This window comes from Perca fluviatilis, chromosome 9, assembly GCF_010015445.1.
Source record: "Perca fluviatilis chromosome 9, GENO_Pfluv_1.0, whole genome shotgun sequence".
Lineage (NCBI taxonomy): Eukaryota > Metazoa > Chordata > Actinopteri > Perciformes > Percidae > Perca > Perca fluviatilis.
In genome coordinates, this window is record NC_053120.1 from 13,821,184 (window position 1) to 13,836,180 (window position 14,997).

The 14,997-nt window shown below is 42.2% G+C and overlaps 1 protein-coding gene across 1 annotated transcript; it reads right to left on the reverse strand.

The window, feature by feature from the left end:
• Nucleotides 1–858: 858 nt before the first annotated feature.
• On the reverse strand, nucleotides 859–14,027 carry ivns1abpa (influenza virus NS1A binding protein a). The gene is given in 14 exon segments (XM_039810902.1): nucleotides 859–2,067; nucleotides 2,247–2,420; nucleotides 2,774–2,905; nucleotides 3,286–3,412; nucleotides 3,692–3,843; nucleotides 4,274–4,471; nucleotides 4,731–4,872; nucleotides 5,430–5,540; nucleotides 7,170–7,295; nucleotides 8,664–8,772; nucleotides 8,774–8,886; nucleotides 9,667–9,800; nucleotides 9,994–10,284; nucleotides 13,818–14,027. Coding segments are annotated over 12 exon segments (1,758 nt in total). The 5' UTR covers nucleotides 9,778–9,800; nucleotides 9,994–10,284; nucleotides 13,818–14,027; the 3' UTR covers nucleotides 859–1,804.
• Between the last annotated feature and the right edge of the window lie 970 nt (nucleotides 14,028–14,997).

A 14,997-nucleotide genomic window follows, 5' to 3' on the forward strand; every position in this document is an offset into this window, starting at 1 on the left:
TACTCTTATTTGCATGCATAGTCGCCTTAACGTATTGACAATAGATTATGCCCTTGCCTTTGTTAATTTACCACTTCTTGGGTTTAGTCTGTCATCCACAGGATGTATAAATCCAAAGAGGAAGTCAACAAAACTTGTTCCCAATTAACTGTGCAAGAAAGAAAATGGATTGGACTTTTGCCTACGTAGTTTTTTTTTTGCCATGCAAATCTAAGAGTACAGACTCATCCATGTCCAAGTATTTAGTAGTCCCTGCTTCCTGTAGCACATGGCCCATCTGCTGCTTTTGTTGCTGCGACTGTCAGGTGCATCAGCAGAGATTATCGGACTAACTTGTGAAGGGGTGCAGGGTAGGGATTTAATAAATTGTCGGCAGTCAGGGATGTCTGAGGTCGTGCAGATGCAGCTGGTCCCCTCTCAACACTCCCAGAGTGACTGGCGTCGTCCCCTACTGCACAGGTCTGTTAGCCAGCTTAGTATAATCTCTCCTAAAAGACACTTAGAGGAGCTTAGTGTGGTAGTCCCAGGGAAAAATGGACAGCAGTGACCAGGGCGCAGTAATTTCTCGACAGTAATAGCAGAACGAAGGGGAGGGGAGGGGAGGGGTGTTGGTGTGGCAGTAAAGTCTAAATTTAGGGTCAGCAAATCAGCTGTTGGAAACTTCAGTCCAGGCTTGAAGCACCTGGTTCAGCTGCTGATCTACGACACACTGCTGTCACAGCCAGACATCTCTTCAATATTTACTTCTCCAAGTACCCTCCTCGGTTAAAACCGTTAATCAGTCGTGGCAAAAGGTACAAATCTAAACATTAACGGTGTAAAACCAGTTATTACTCAATACATACATGGAGACAAAAAGCTGATTTAAATGATTTATTAATTAAGAAATGTTATAAATGTGATTCTCATTCCAACATTTCTTCCAGAAGAATCTGCCCATGCCTGACACTTTAAAAACACAAAAGAAAAAAAAAGGATTTTCAGTAAACTGCATCTCTACATACATTAATTAGTTAAATTTACAATAACAAAAGTTTGGTTAGCAGAAGCATGGTTGTGCGTGTGGTGTGTGCACAAAAAAAAAGTTACTAAAACTGGCACTGGTTAGATTCGTTGACTTGAAGCTGTCTGCTACTACTTTTTATTTTATCAGTAAATCAGCAGTGTATAAAAAAATATAAAAAAGGCCATCATTTTAAGATTCATAAAGCAATCCAGCTGGTTTAAAAATGACACTAAAAAAAGCCATGAGGTGTTTATCAAGTTTGAGTAAGGCTTCAAACCACTGACCTTTAAATATGTGAGCAAAATTACATTTCCACAACAGAAAATTCTTAAATAAAACTTAACTTTTAAAAGTCAATTGTCACCACTCCATACTGCCACATTCCAAGTGACCAATAACTGCTAGCTCATCTGAAAACCCTCAAAGTGACAAATCTTTCAACTCTAGAGAAGAAAAGCACTAAGTGTATTAAATGTTGGCATATGACAAAAAAATGAGGAAGAAATAAAATATGTACAGCACGAAAAACATTGTATGCAATATGCAAAGGCTTCATGTTGCTCTGGGCAACCCACCCCACCCCCACCCCTACTCCCCACCCTCCAAATATAAGCCAGCCTTCACTGAAGACCCCTCATCCCAACAACCCCTATCCCCACCCACACGTATCCGCTCATACACACACACATACAGAACATCACGAAACACGATTACGTCACTAAGCCTGTTAGTTTGGAAAAGGTGAAGCACTGTGAAACTCCCCAACTCCCTTCCTCCTCCTCCTCGTCTTCCCCCTCTTTAGTCGGAGAGGGGAGACAGGGCCTTGGTGCAGTCGTCCCACTCGTCTGTCTCGAGGTTGTACACCTCCATCGTGTTGAGGAACTCGTTTCCATCGAAGCCGCCCACAGCGTAGATGGTTTCTCCCAGGATGGCCACGCCCGCATTGCTGCGGGAAGAGGTCATGCTACCCAGCATCCTCCACTCGTTGCGGGCGGGGTCGTACACCTCCACACAGCGAAGCGCGTGGGAGCCATCGAAGCCGCCAACAACAAACAGTTTGCCTGGACAGAGTGAGAGACCTCATCAGCAGAAGGACAACAGAATCGCTGAAATTCATAACAGTTTGCTTCTTGTCAACATCTTGTTTCCCACACAACTTCATGTTCTTGACACACATACACACACACATACACACAGCTGATTGCACCGTTCACACCCCCGTTTGTGGTTGTGGGCTTACCTGCATGGACAGCAACGGCGGCCCCCCTGCGAGCCACATTCATGGGGGCTATCAGGGTCCAGGTGTTGTTCTCAGGGTTGTAGCGTTCCACAGTGTTCAGGCAGTTCCACGACTCCGCCCCTCCAATCACGTACATGAAGCCCTCCAACTCACACACTGCTGCCTGGTGCCTCCCTGAAATAGAATTTGCTTTGATGAATACAACTCTCCTAGTTTCCCCCCCAGGCTGCAAATATCACAAGAGCTGTTCTGAGGAATAGTTATCCTACTTTCGGTCTCGTTTTTAAGCATAATGTACTCTTTGCTCCAACAATCCAATTTCCCAGAGGGAATAATTAAAGCTTCTTTTTTTTTTTATTTATATATTTAAATCTATTTATATATTTAAATCTATCTATCTATCTATCTATCTATCTATCGTGGTTAGCTCGCTGAAAAAGATATTATTCAGCTTTATGCCTTTTAGACCATGTTGTAACTGTCAAAGGGAAGGCTCTGAGTGTATGTGGGACTGTGTGGACACGTACTGATGTTAAGGGAGGCACAGTTGGACCAGGTTTTGGTCACAGGGTCAAAAGCGTCACAGTTCTTCAGGCCCTTCTGCCCGCAGGGGTCCGACCCTCCCACAACAAAGAGTTTGTTGTTCAATGAGCAGACACCTTTAAACAAAGAGGACAGGAATGAGCTACTGTAAAAAAGGCAAAATAGCCTGAAGTCGGTAACAGATGCTACTTTATGTAAGTGTATTCCTGGATAAAAATCATTAAAGAGCTCATATTATGCTCATTTTCAAGTTCATAATTGTATTTAGAAGTTATATCAGAATAGGTTTACATGGTTTAATTTTAAAAAAGCCATATTTTTGTTGTACTGCACATTGCTGCAGCTCCTCTTTTCACGTTGTGTGTTGAGCTCTCAGTTTTAGCTACAGAGTGAGGCATCTCACTTCTGTTACATCTTCCTTCGGCATCATAAGCCAAAAAGAAGCAGCACTTTAAATTCAATAATCAGCTTATTAATCCTTGCAGGAGGGACTGACCTGCATTGCAGCGGTTGGTCCTCAGCTCTGGCACTTGAGCCCACTCGTCAGCATGTGGATCGTACGTCTCCCCGCAGCTCAGCTCGTCAGAATGTCCATTTGATCCTCCAATCACGTACAGCTGACCCTGTAAGGTGGAAATGGACAAATCATTAGATGATGATGCATCAACCTGACACCTAAACACTAATTTATGTTTTTGGTTGACTCATACACTTTGAACTACAAGGACCGACTGACATTAAGTTAACAGACTTTAGAAACCCAATTATTTGGACAGGTAATAGGGAAACACCCAAGTATTTGCACAAGACTATTGAAACCTGGATAGGTGCCGTCCTAGGCCAATATCCAACACGTCATTTCATTGTAGAGTCAAAGAAATCAGATAAAGAGTAAACCGTACCATGAGCACAGCCATCTGAAATCGAGCCCTTGGAGTCCGCATGGGAGCGATGAAGGTCCAGCGGTCCTCTTTGGGGTCATAACACTCCACAGTCCTCAGACACTCTTCTCTGTTGTACCCTCCTGCAGAAACATCAAGGTTACAGTGGAGCTCTGTGGTTTTTCCTTTTTACACAACCTCCATTTTAAACATTAAGTATTTAAGACCCTAATGTCCAGATAAGTTTGGCGTAGACATTGATGGTACTTGGGCTACACAAAGAAACTCAGCGTTCGAAGGTAATTTTTGTCTCTTGAGCCAAGACAGAAGCATGTAGCGTCCCGTGTATCCCAACCTCCTTACACACACACACACACACACACACACACACACACACACACACACACACACACACACACACACACACACACACACACACACACACACACACAACAACACACCACAACACACACACACACACACACACACACACACACACACACACACACACACACACAAAAAAAAAAAAAAAAAAACACACACACACACACACACACACAACACACACACACACCTAACGCTGCCGATGATGTTTCCATTAACTTGCGGTGCCCAGGCCAGAGCGAGCGTAATGCATGGGTGAGAGCGGCTGCTCCTCCAGCTCCTCGGGCTGGGCCTCGAAGCTGAGGCTCTTCATCAGGCAGGGGGTGGCAGAGGGAGAGGTCTGAGGGCTGCTGCGACCGTGCAAGAAGATCACACACAACACACTGTCCAGCACAGCCAGACACAGGTAGGTGTTGTCTAGAGGTAAGATTGGAGATTGTTAGGAGGCATTGGAGTTGAGGATAAAAAAAAAAAAATAAAAATAGTTTTGCGATTAAGCTCAGAATTCAGATGCCATGTCCTTTCAAGTAAAGTGGGTTAGTTTTGAAGTCTTGAAGCTGCCAGACTTCTGACTTAAATCTCACACTTATTGGGCAGCATATGAGACGTGTGCACTAAATATATTGTAATAGAAATAGTTCTGATTGTATTGTATGTAGCTAATGCACACACTTACTTGTGGTCTTCTCAGAGGCGATGTACTTCCACTCTCTCCTGCCGGTCTGTTTCTGGGCATTTGCTGCTTGGTTGGAGGGTGACAGGCTTCCTGAGGAGCTGCAGCTCATCTGTCTCTGGGTGCTCTCACGTACGGGTTTCTTCTGCAAGAGCACAGTGCAGCTACAGAAGCCAAGCTTGCACCACAGGCCCACCAGTGGCCACAAAACCAGCTAATCATACCCCAAACTACACTTTGATCCAGCTGATGTAGCCGTTTGTATTGAGTAAGTATTGAAATCTCACGCCATCTGAAGCCAACAGCACTGCAAACTACAGTCTCAGACCACACTCTGTCAGATCTAACAGCACGCAGTTGAGTCACAACTCAAAATAGAGGGTAAAACGCTGAGACAGCCATTACGGACGCGTTCAACTGGTTGAGATTAGCTTCAAAAATCCAAGTGCGGTTTTAACATATGCTCACCAGCATAGCCAGGAAGGCAACATAGCTCACGTCTTGCTAATCTATTGACATTGGTCTTTACATTGTGGCTAAACTGTGGTATTAAATGAGCCATGTGTACTTATTGCCAGGCACAGGCTGTTTAGTATTTTTTTGCATGGCCAGGCACAAGTTTTCAGCAAGTACAATAAAGCTACACACTGCCAAGCAAAATGTGGTAGAGACTTGTGAAGCCAGGCACAAGCTGTTGAGTACCTGCACAAACTGAAGGTGGTCCTCCTCGCCACCAAACATCTCACTGTGCCCATCAATCACCAGCCCTCCATCCACCAGCTTATGGTCAGGTGAGTAGTACAGCGTTTGCACCTGAAAGACAAACAGGAACAACACACCCATGTGGCTGTCTCCATGGCAACACACTGAGAACCCCAGCATAAGGGGGAGAGGAGGGAGGGAGGAGGAAGAAGAGGGCAGTGCTGTGAAGAGGAAGAGGGGGGGGGGGGACGAAAGCATGGATCTTCAGTCACTTGGATGGAAAGCTTCCTTTAAAAAAGACACACACGCTGCTGCCACTGCAAAGAGTGGTTTAAGTGTTTGAACTCAAGAAGGTATCGGACAGTGGCTCTCCTTAATTTGCATCTAAAAAAACAAAAATGTTTAAAAAAAAAAAAATAAAAATAAGAGGGAGCCAGTGAAGAATGAGAGGCTGCATCTGGAAAGTTCTTCTGTGAAGAATGAAGAGAAGGAGGAGGAGGGGTTGCATGTGACCCTTTTTCCACCTCTGCTGCTTGGAAACCGGTCCTTTAGCTAAACAAGTTGGTCTTTGTGATGGCAGCCACAATGGGCAGTCAAATCCAGATGACTAAAGACAGTAGCGCTGTTTTAACAACTATCAAGCTAAGCTAATCTTAACCATTACCCATTAATATGATTAAATCCAAGAAATCAAAGCCACATGTTCTGTTGAGGATACAATGGGAATATGTGTTGAAGTCAAGTCAACTCAGTTGCCCATCTGATGGGAAAATTTTAGAAAAAAAAAAAAAAGCAAAAAAGGCTGCTATAATTTTCATAGAAAGTTGCTGAAAATTATAATTTTACCTGGATGGTTAATCATTAATTTATAGACCAGTGGAATTCAATATTTGTACTGAGCAAATCACTATGCTTATGTGCAATGCTGTTTTCTGTCCAATGCCCAATTTGAGTGGTTCTTGAATGGCCAGTGGAAGTATGCCTGTATGAGGATATATTGTTATGTGCAGTAAAGGGCATTCAATTAGATGTATTTATTGCTTAAGGTTTGTGAGCAATGTATTCTGGTAAATGCAAAAAATGGGGTGCATCTGTATATGTGGCATGGACAGATGGGAGCACAGGGTTGCTTGGCTGCAAAGAGAGGCTGCTGAGAGGCAGTAGTGCTTCTCTCCTCCCTCTCTTTTCTCTGACTCATTACCCTGGCGGCTCAGTCCCGGCTCTTCAGTCTGGTCTCCTGCTGCTGCTAATAAACCTACAGGAGAGATAAATCAACGGGGAGGAGTGTCTGTTAGTGCTGGAGCAAAAAACATGCACCTGTTCAGATAGATAGTAAAGTGGCAGTGAGACAGTAGAATCAAGGGTCACACCTTTGAGAACCTGTGTTTTTGTGTTTCAGAGGAGAAGAGCACTGTAATACTCAGATGGGGTTGAATGTAAACCAACCACATACCCAAAGAGAACAGTGGAAACAAACAAGAGCAAACAGCAGCTCTTTTTGGCTCACCTCTAATTTGTAGTATGGTTCAGGGGTACAGAGTTTCTTACTGCAAAAACCTCAACAAACCAGAGGGAAAAAAAGAACAATCCTGATATAGCAGCATGACAATGTCATGCCATTTCTACTTCAGCCCGCCTAATGACTTCTTAATGTCAAAAACAGGAGTCGGAGGGAAAGGAAGGGGCATGGTGGGAATGAAGATCAGTCTGAGTGTTTAGACTGCACGCCCTGGTACTGACCTCCTCCATCAGTCGTTCCAGTTGGTCTCCATTCTCCCAAAGGCTACGCTGCACCCAGTTGAGCACCTTCGAGTAGAGCTTGCCATTGCTGGGCAGGGTCAGGTTGTCTTCTAGCATTACTTCTAACTGTAAACACACAAAGGGGATGGAACAGGAGTTAGATTTACACACAGTAGGAATAAAGTGACTGCTTTACTGAAAAAAATAAATTCCATGACCCTTATTGTTCACTGGAAAACATGATCTTAATGGCTGATTATCATTTACTTTAGAATTAGGTACATGTGATTCATTACCTGTATATTCCCTTAATGTGGCCATGATGGCAGGATTCACCTTTTGTATCATATTGAGTTGGTTGGGAAACAGTCACACCACTAATTAAACCAGTAAGCTCCTGGTGTGTTTATACATGTTTGCACTAATCATGGATTCATCAGGAAATGGGTTTGAAAAAACAGAAATATTGAAGGCTCAGGTTGCTTTTCTGAATTCATGTCTTGTCTTAAATAATGTGTTTTTACAGGTGACTCAAATAGGACAACAGCAATTAGCTAATGGACCAAATAGCTGCCAGCCATCAATATTTTTTGATAACGCGCAGCACAGGTCAAGTTTGTAGTTCAGGAGAATTTAACCGATTGTTCCAACAGAGTGAGTGAGAAATATATATATATATATATATATATATATATATATATATATATATATATATATATATATATATATATATATATATATATATATATATATATATATATATATATATATATATATAGCCTCAAGGTATTAATGTTACAATGACATTGAACTCGCAAATCTTCACTTTTGAGAAGTTGTAATTAACAAAAGTTTAGTATTTAATAGATAAAGTAGTTCACTGTCAGATAGTGATTTATGGTATGGCATACCAACCAACTTATCATTTTAGCACTAGACCTACTCCCAGCTATTGTACAATACTTAAATCAGTTTGATGCACAATGAAGGCCAAACAGCATGCACCAACCCAACAACTTCATTCAATTTATCTGACTTGAACAACCTCAACTAGTTAATCTCGTAAAGTACCTAATGCAGTCCTCATGTTGAATAAAAACCTATACACTGTACCTCCCTCTACTAGGCCTTACTGTTGCATATGTTTAAAATGCCCTAAATACATTCTCAGCAGGCTTTAGCAGTAGGGAAATCTATTAAGATGCACACGTACATACTAAGTATTGTCAATCTCATGTCAAAGTCAGAAAGTTAAAAATACAAAAGCTTAATCCAGCGTGTGTCCTTCAATTTAAGACCACCAACGCTGGTTAGTTTTAGTGCAGGAGTCAAGGGGGACTAGTATAGACAACTCTCAACCTGTGTTGCCTTGTAGCTTCATGATCAGAGAATGGCACCAACTCTTTCAAATCATCTATAACTTATTAGTACCACTTTAACGGACTATATAATACTTAAAAACATTATCGCATGTGTGCAAACTTAAGCTAGTACCTTGAGGCGGGGAAGTTTGAGGAAGTCTTCTTGTTCAGACACTTCCAGTAGATGTTCCTGGATGAAGGCATCCACCTTGGCCAAAACTCTGACATCTCCCATAGAGCTGGAAAGTGACATGAGAGACTCCGTGAGTCTCAATGTCACTATTAAAGATCTCAAACAGGTATGGACTGCAGCAAGCCAGAACAGCACGGTGAGCCATCAGCTCATGACCACACACCTGGACAAATGAAGAGAAAGAAGAAGACAAGCAATTAGGAGGTCTATGAGTTTGTTAAAAGGGAAACTACTACCAAACATGACATTAGTGTTTCAGCATCAAGTGAACTAAAGAAATAAACACAATATTGATTGACAGAATATAATGAAAGCAACATGATCAATAGCTAAAAATCAAAGCCATTTTGATTCCCCTGTGCCTCAATAGCAATATTTAAATGTCAATTCCGGTTTCTCCGAGATCAGTATTATACAAAAAATGGTGGGAACCGGTTCACAGTTTCGCAATTACAGCTTTAAAATTTATTAATTTTAATTAAAAGGTCTGGGTAAAAAAAAAATAATAACATCGAACACAATGCATTTCATCAACACACTGCACACTGGCAGGGAGTGGGATTTCTAAAGTGCACTCTGTCCTTGAAGGCAAAAAAATAAAAAATAAAAAAAAAAAAAAATAATAATAATAATAATAATAATAATAAACAGCTCATACCTTAGGAACGGTATGACTGATAATTGTAGTGGTTTTGAAACCGTGACTTTTTCTAAACGCGGTATACCTTGAAACCAGTCACCGGCCCATGCCTAGCCGTGTCACTTCTAAAGTAATTACAAGAATTACAGGTTGTCCTGACATCTTGCACCTCTCAAACTTTTGCGTATTCATAAACACGTTTGTCATTTTATCCCTTACAGTGCACCATACCCTTGTATGCTTTACAGAGTGACTCTGTGGCTTCTCTGAAAAAATGTGAGTGTGTGTTTGCATTAACCATACCTGCAGTCTAACATCACAGAACTGACCACTCTTTCTCAGAGCGTTCATTTTGGCCACGGTGGAATCCAGGAAACTCTCATCCTCAAAGATCAAATAGCCGTTTGGAATCATCTTGGTGAATTTTGATATTATGCCTGCAGAGGAAAGGTAAAAAAAAAAGTAAAGCAATAATACCCAGCATGCTGGTCTTTTGCCCTCTCTTACATGCTTTCAGCCATGCAACATTGTTATAGCTGTCTTTATTAATTGATGACCAGAAAGAGGATTAGGTGCCTGTAATGTGCATTGTGTATTATAATCTGTCCTATGCATTAGTCATGGCCTTACCTAATAGAGAATAATGCAAATCCAGGGAAGCAACACTGCTGAGAGTAGAACCGAAGTTAGGCAATAGGCAAAGCAGACTGAGATCACAGTGGAACTCAAGTTTTCTTCACCCAAGAAGAGGGATGGGAAGTTGTTAGAAGAAATGCCAGTTGACTTAATGGCCGTGAGCAGCAGGGAGAAGGGGAGCAGCCGCACGGACAAACTATCAGGCTTGAAGCGACTGTAATCAAGTCCTCGGGATCCCGTTGGCTATAGAGTTGTACGTATTCTGTGTTGGTCATACATTATAACCTAGAAGAAAAGGAGAAAAAAGGGTTTACTTTTAAGTGGAGAGAGGACCTATTCTTGGCACCCATGCAATGCTAGCATGAGTCAGTTCCACGTGGTAAATCAAGGCAAACTTGCGCACGGGAAGGCAGTAGAGAACACCCCCCACCCCCTCTTCCAGCGTCCTTTTCACAAGCCATTTTCTAAAACATGCAGTGGTAGAGTACAGTGTTTCCATTTTACCCACATGCATACAAAATTCAAGAATAGATTATCTGATTCAGCTTATCCTCATCAAAATCAGAAAGAAAACTGGAATTAAGCATCCCAATATGCTGTAAACCAAAAGGCATACAGTGTTGGTAGCTAAGCCCATGTCTTTGATACTCGTCCCTTACAACACCCTCCAGTTATCGCTTTAAATCTCCGCACCTGCTGATGCAGTCTCACCAGGCCGAGCAAAACCGTTTAATCCGTTTCATGCCTTGAGCTCTGTCTCCACTCTCTGAAGCAAGGCCACTCCAACTCTCTTATGTGATAAGTCCCTTTGACTGGCTCCTCCCTATATGAACCCTTTCATTCAAGCAATGGCCTATAAGGAAAATGCAGGAGGGAACATCTTGTGACAAGAGTTTCCACAGCCAGTCAATTGCGGAGATACAGTGATGGTCTGTTATATGTTGCTATAAATTGTGGTTGGCCATCATAGTTCTCCATATATCACAGGCCCCACCCACCCACCCCCACACATCACAGCTATTAGAGATCATCCCATAGCTCTCCATCTTAAGAATGTATTCTGCTACTGAGTTTAGATTTCACTAGCCGCAAAGCCTGTGGCAGCCCATACTGAGCCAAACAAAAACAGAGCTCACTTGTACCAAACCGATATTTACAGCAAAAATGTACACAACTGATGTAATCCCATGCCTAACCATGATGCCATCTGCAATCTGAAGCTCAGTAAATAAATTGCAGTCCCAACAGCTTTATTACTATACATATATGGGGAGAGAGGACAAGACAGACCACAGCAGCTGCCCATAGTCTGAAAATGTATCCACAGTCTATGTGACATGGCTTTCTTGGGTAGCCCAGCTTTGTGATTGTGTTCTGTATCCAACTCTCATGCAATGATTGTAACTCATTAGAAAAGGCTGTGATTTACGCAACTGCTGTGCATATAATGTACTGACTCTAGCTGCTGTCAGTGGCACATTCAGTAGCAGCCTCAGACTGCATGTTGTTTTTTGTTTTTGTTTAAATTGGTCCTTTGACAAAAAAACAGCACAATGCAAAGGAACAATAAGGTGCTGTTCGACTGTTGCGGGTTTGGCAAAGCGGTGTGTAGGCGGATGTGTTAAACTACCAAGCTATGACAGATGGGAGGTGTGCCATAGATTTGGCACATGCTAGAATATGGTCTATTTGTATTGTACCGAACAGCATGGATAGCTATAATTCAGCCTGTATGTGTGTGCCTGTGTGTGTGTGTGTGTGTGTGTGTGTGTGTGTGAAACACTGACCCAGTTTTGAGTTGTGATGCAACATCTAGCAGAAAGTTCCTTGTGAAGGAACAAAAGCCCAAAACTCCTCCACGATTGGGTCCACCGTGCTCGCCTGTTGCCTTGTTCCCCTCTCATTTCTCCACCTAACACTTACCCAACACTCTGCCAGGCAAGCCACGCCCTGAGCTCTCTGCATAATTCTTTAATACAGAGCAGTTTTAAATCACAGCTGTGATTAAATAATCTTCTGTAAACTGATAAGACAATCTCACGCCGTGGCCAGTGTTACTCTGGGAACCTGCAAATAGCAATTCAGGAATGATGTCTGGCTATTTATCTGGAATTTGTGTATAGACCAAAAAAAAAAAAAAAGCCAGGCCGACATGAGCTGCAAATGTGGATATTGGGTCATACACTTAAAAATCAGCCAACAAAAGGAGAGAGAACAAAGGCATCAAAGAGAACAAGTGACATTGTTCACAACGTTGTCACAGAGGGTAGCCCTGAATGTATTTTCTCTCTCTCCATTTTTCCACCTGATTAGTCAGTCACAAAAGTGCAGGCCTGACACTGAACAATCAATGCCTGTTAGACACCCCTCCAGTGGTGAAGAGAGGCATTGCTGGATATTTCACCCAGTTCTTTACTGTCTATGTGTGGAACACTCGGAAATGTAAAGTACTGCTTAATTTAACACATCTTGAACAAGGGAATCTATTACGGGTGTGACAATAAAAAAAAATTAAATAGGCAGTGAATATTGTATGTGTTGTGTGCGTTTATAAAGATACAAACATTGATCGAAACACTAGCAGAACTCAGATACTATAATACCTAAAATAGTTTGTTTCACCCTTTTCATAAAATCACTAATCTACAGTGTGTCATTTGGAAATTTCCCACGTGGTTGCCAGCCTCAGAATCGGATTAAAAGCACAGTAGGTCAAATACTATGCATGGCGTAAGGCAACATGCAGCCGACTGACACTATAACGTTATAACACTAAAGCAATTTCCTTTAACTAGAAAATCGATACCAATCGAACCAATAAATCTCCATGTCGACAGAAACAGTGGCGCGTCAATATTAGGCCAAGGAGACTGGTCACAGACCATTAAATCTGACACAATACGGAACTAAATGGAGGCTGAGTAAAGGACAGGATGTACCCATGCTACGTTACCCACATCATGCCATAGCCCAGTGGGCAAGTCTTACAATTGCCACCCAGTATATTGTGTTTGTCTATTCGCTGCAAAGCAATGCCATTCATCTGCCTGCCTCCTCTGGTGGAGTACTGTAACGTTACCAGGGCCATGTCGTCTGGCGATGCCAGGAGTCTTTACTACAGCGAGCTAGTCTAACGTTACATAGCTACATCCCGCCACCAGAAGCTGGGAAAGGAACTGAGAAGAATCCGATTAGCTAGCTCGATTTGTACACGGATTACAAAAGCAGAAATATGTTAGCCATCCAGTTGGTGTCAAGCTAAAGTTAGAAACCTGAAGAGAAACGGAAAGGTCTGGAAGATAGTGCACGTTAGCCTTCTAACGTTAGCTAGACAACCTGCTGCTTAGCTAGGATGAGAACCCATGAGACAGCCACACCAGTTGGATTTATTAAATTGGACCTTGTTGAATACATTCGGTCGTCTGCCAGCGTCCGTGCTCAACGCGAGAAATAGCTTCACTAACGTTACTTCGTTAGCTGGTAATATGAGCCAAATACCTGCGTCATTATAGTTAACGCTAACTGTATGCGGGAACGGTTTGTGATATGTCAGCGCCAATAACGTTAACGTTACAATAGCTAGCTAGCTAGCTAGCGAGGTATTTCCAGCAGTTTCCACGCAGCCTGAACAGAGACAGCAGCTAACTACCGTTACCATTCATTCTTAAACGCAAAATAAATATCTAGCTATAGCTCAAGATTTGTTGAAATTGAAAAAAAACGATTTCTCCACATTTTAACAGCCACGTTAACGTTACTTGACAAATACGTTAAACAGCAGCATTTCCTTTTTGATTTGAAGACAGAACAAATCTTACCTGAGGCGTTTGACAGCAAACGATATTAGACATATTTAATGCGAATTCAGAGTTGGTTGGATTGGGTTAAAGCAAAGACGCAACGCGGCTACAGGCACGGGTTGTTAGGCTAGTAGTAGCTAGATGTCTGTTCCCCCTTTGTGGAAATAGCACGTCCACTCTCAGTCTAGTTTGGACTAGATCTGACAGAATGGCTGGTTGTGGTGACGGGAAAGCACGCTCACTGTAAGAACTGTGCGGCCGCCCTGTGACGCAACCAACAGTGGGCGGTCCTACAACGCCTACTCCTACTCAGAAAGTGATGAAATCCAGGATGTAATACAGTCAGAGAGGGTTTAATAGAGACTCTATGATACAGTGTACGAGTGGCTCATGGGCTTGTCTCAAGTTGTACATTCAGTATGTGTGAATATAAACAATAAAGTTAATGACAAAAAGAGTGGTCATATGTCATGGACCCTCCACATCAATAATCTGAAAAAACAAGGAAACCACAAACACAGAGCATCACTAGAAATCAAGGTCTACCAAAAATACATCAGATCCATTTTTGAATATGCAGCACCAGCCTGGACCAAAGCCTCATAACACCAATTCAACGCACTACAAATCATCCAAAACAAGGCATTAAAAATGGCGTACAGAATCCCACAGTAGCCTACCCATTACATCCACAGAATGGCCAGACTAAAACTCATCCAAGAGAGAAACATCATCCTCACAAAAAACTACATTCAGAGAGTCATCATCCCAGCAATGACGCAGCTAATCCAGGAAGCACAATGGGCCACCGGAACACCCGATAATCCTCCAAAACAAACCACCGTAGCCATCAGAATGCCAATTTACAACCCACGATTACATTCTTTAACGCCATTCCATTCACCCCATTTCCACTCTACATACCTCATCTATTGTTATTTTATTCAGTGTTTTCATCTATTTATCCAGTTATTTAATTACTTTCTTTTGCCAGGCACTCCCTCGCCCCCCACCAACATAACCAATGTAGGCCTCTCCTTGCTCAGTTCTGTTAGCTTTCTTTTATTTTATCTATTTTATCTGTGCTACTCATTTTATTTTATTCAACATAATTTTTTTCTGTTTTGCTAATAGCCTATAATAAAAAATAAATGAAACATTGGTCACATGCTGCCTTCAGTCCTCCCAAGGGGGCTCC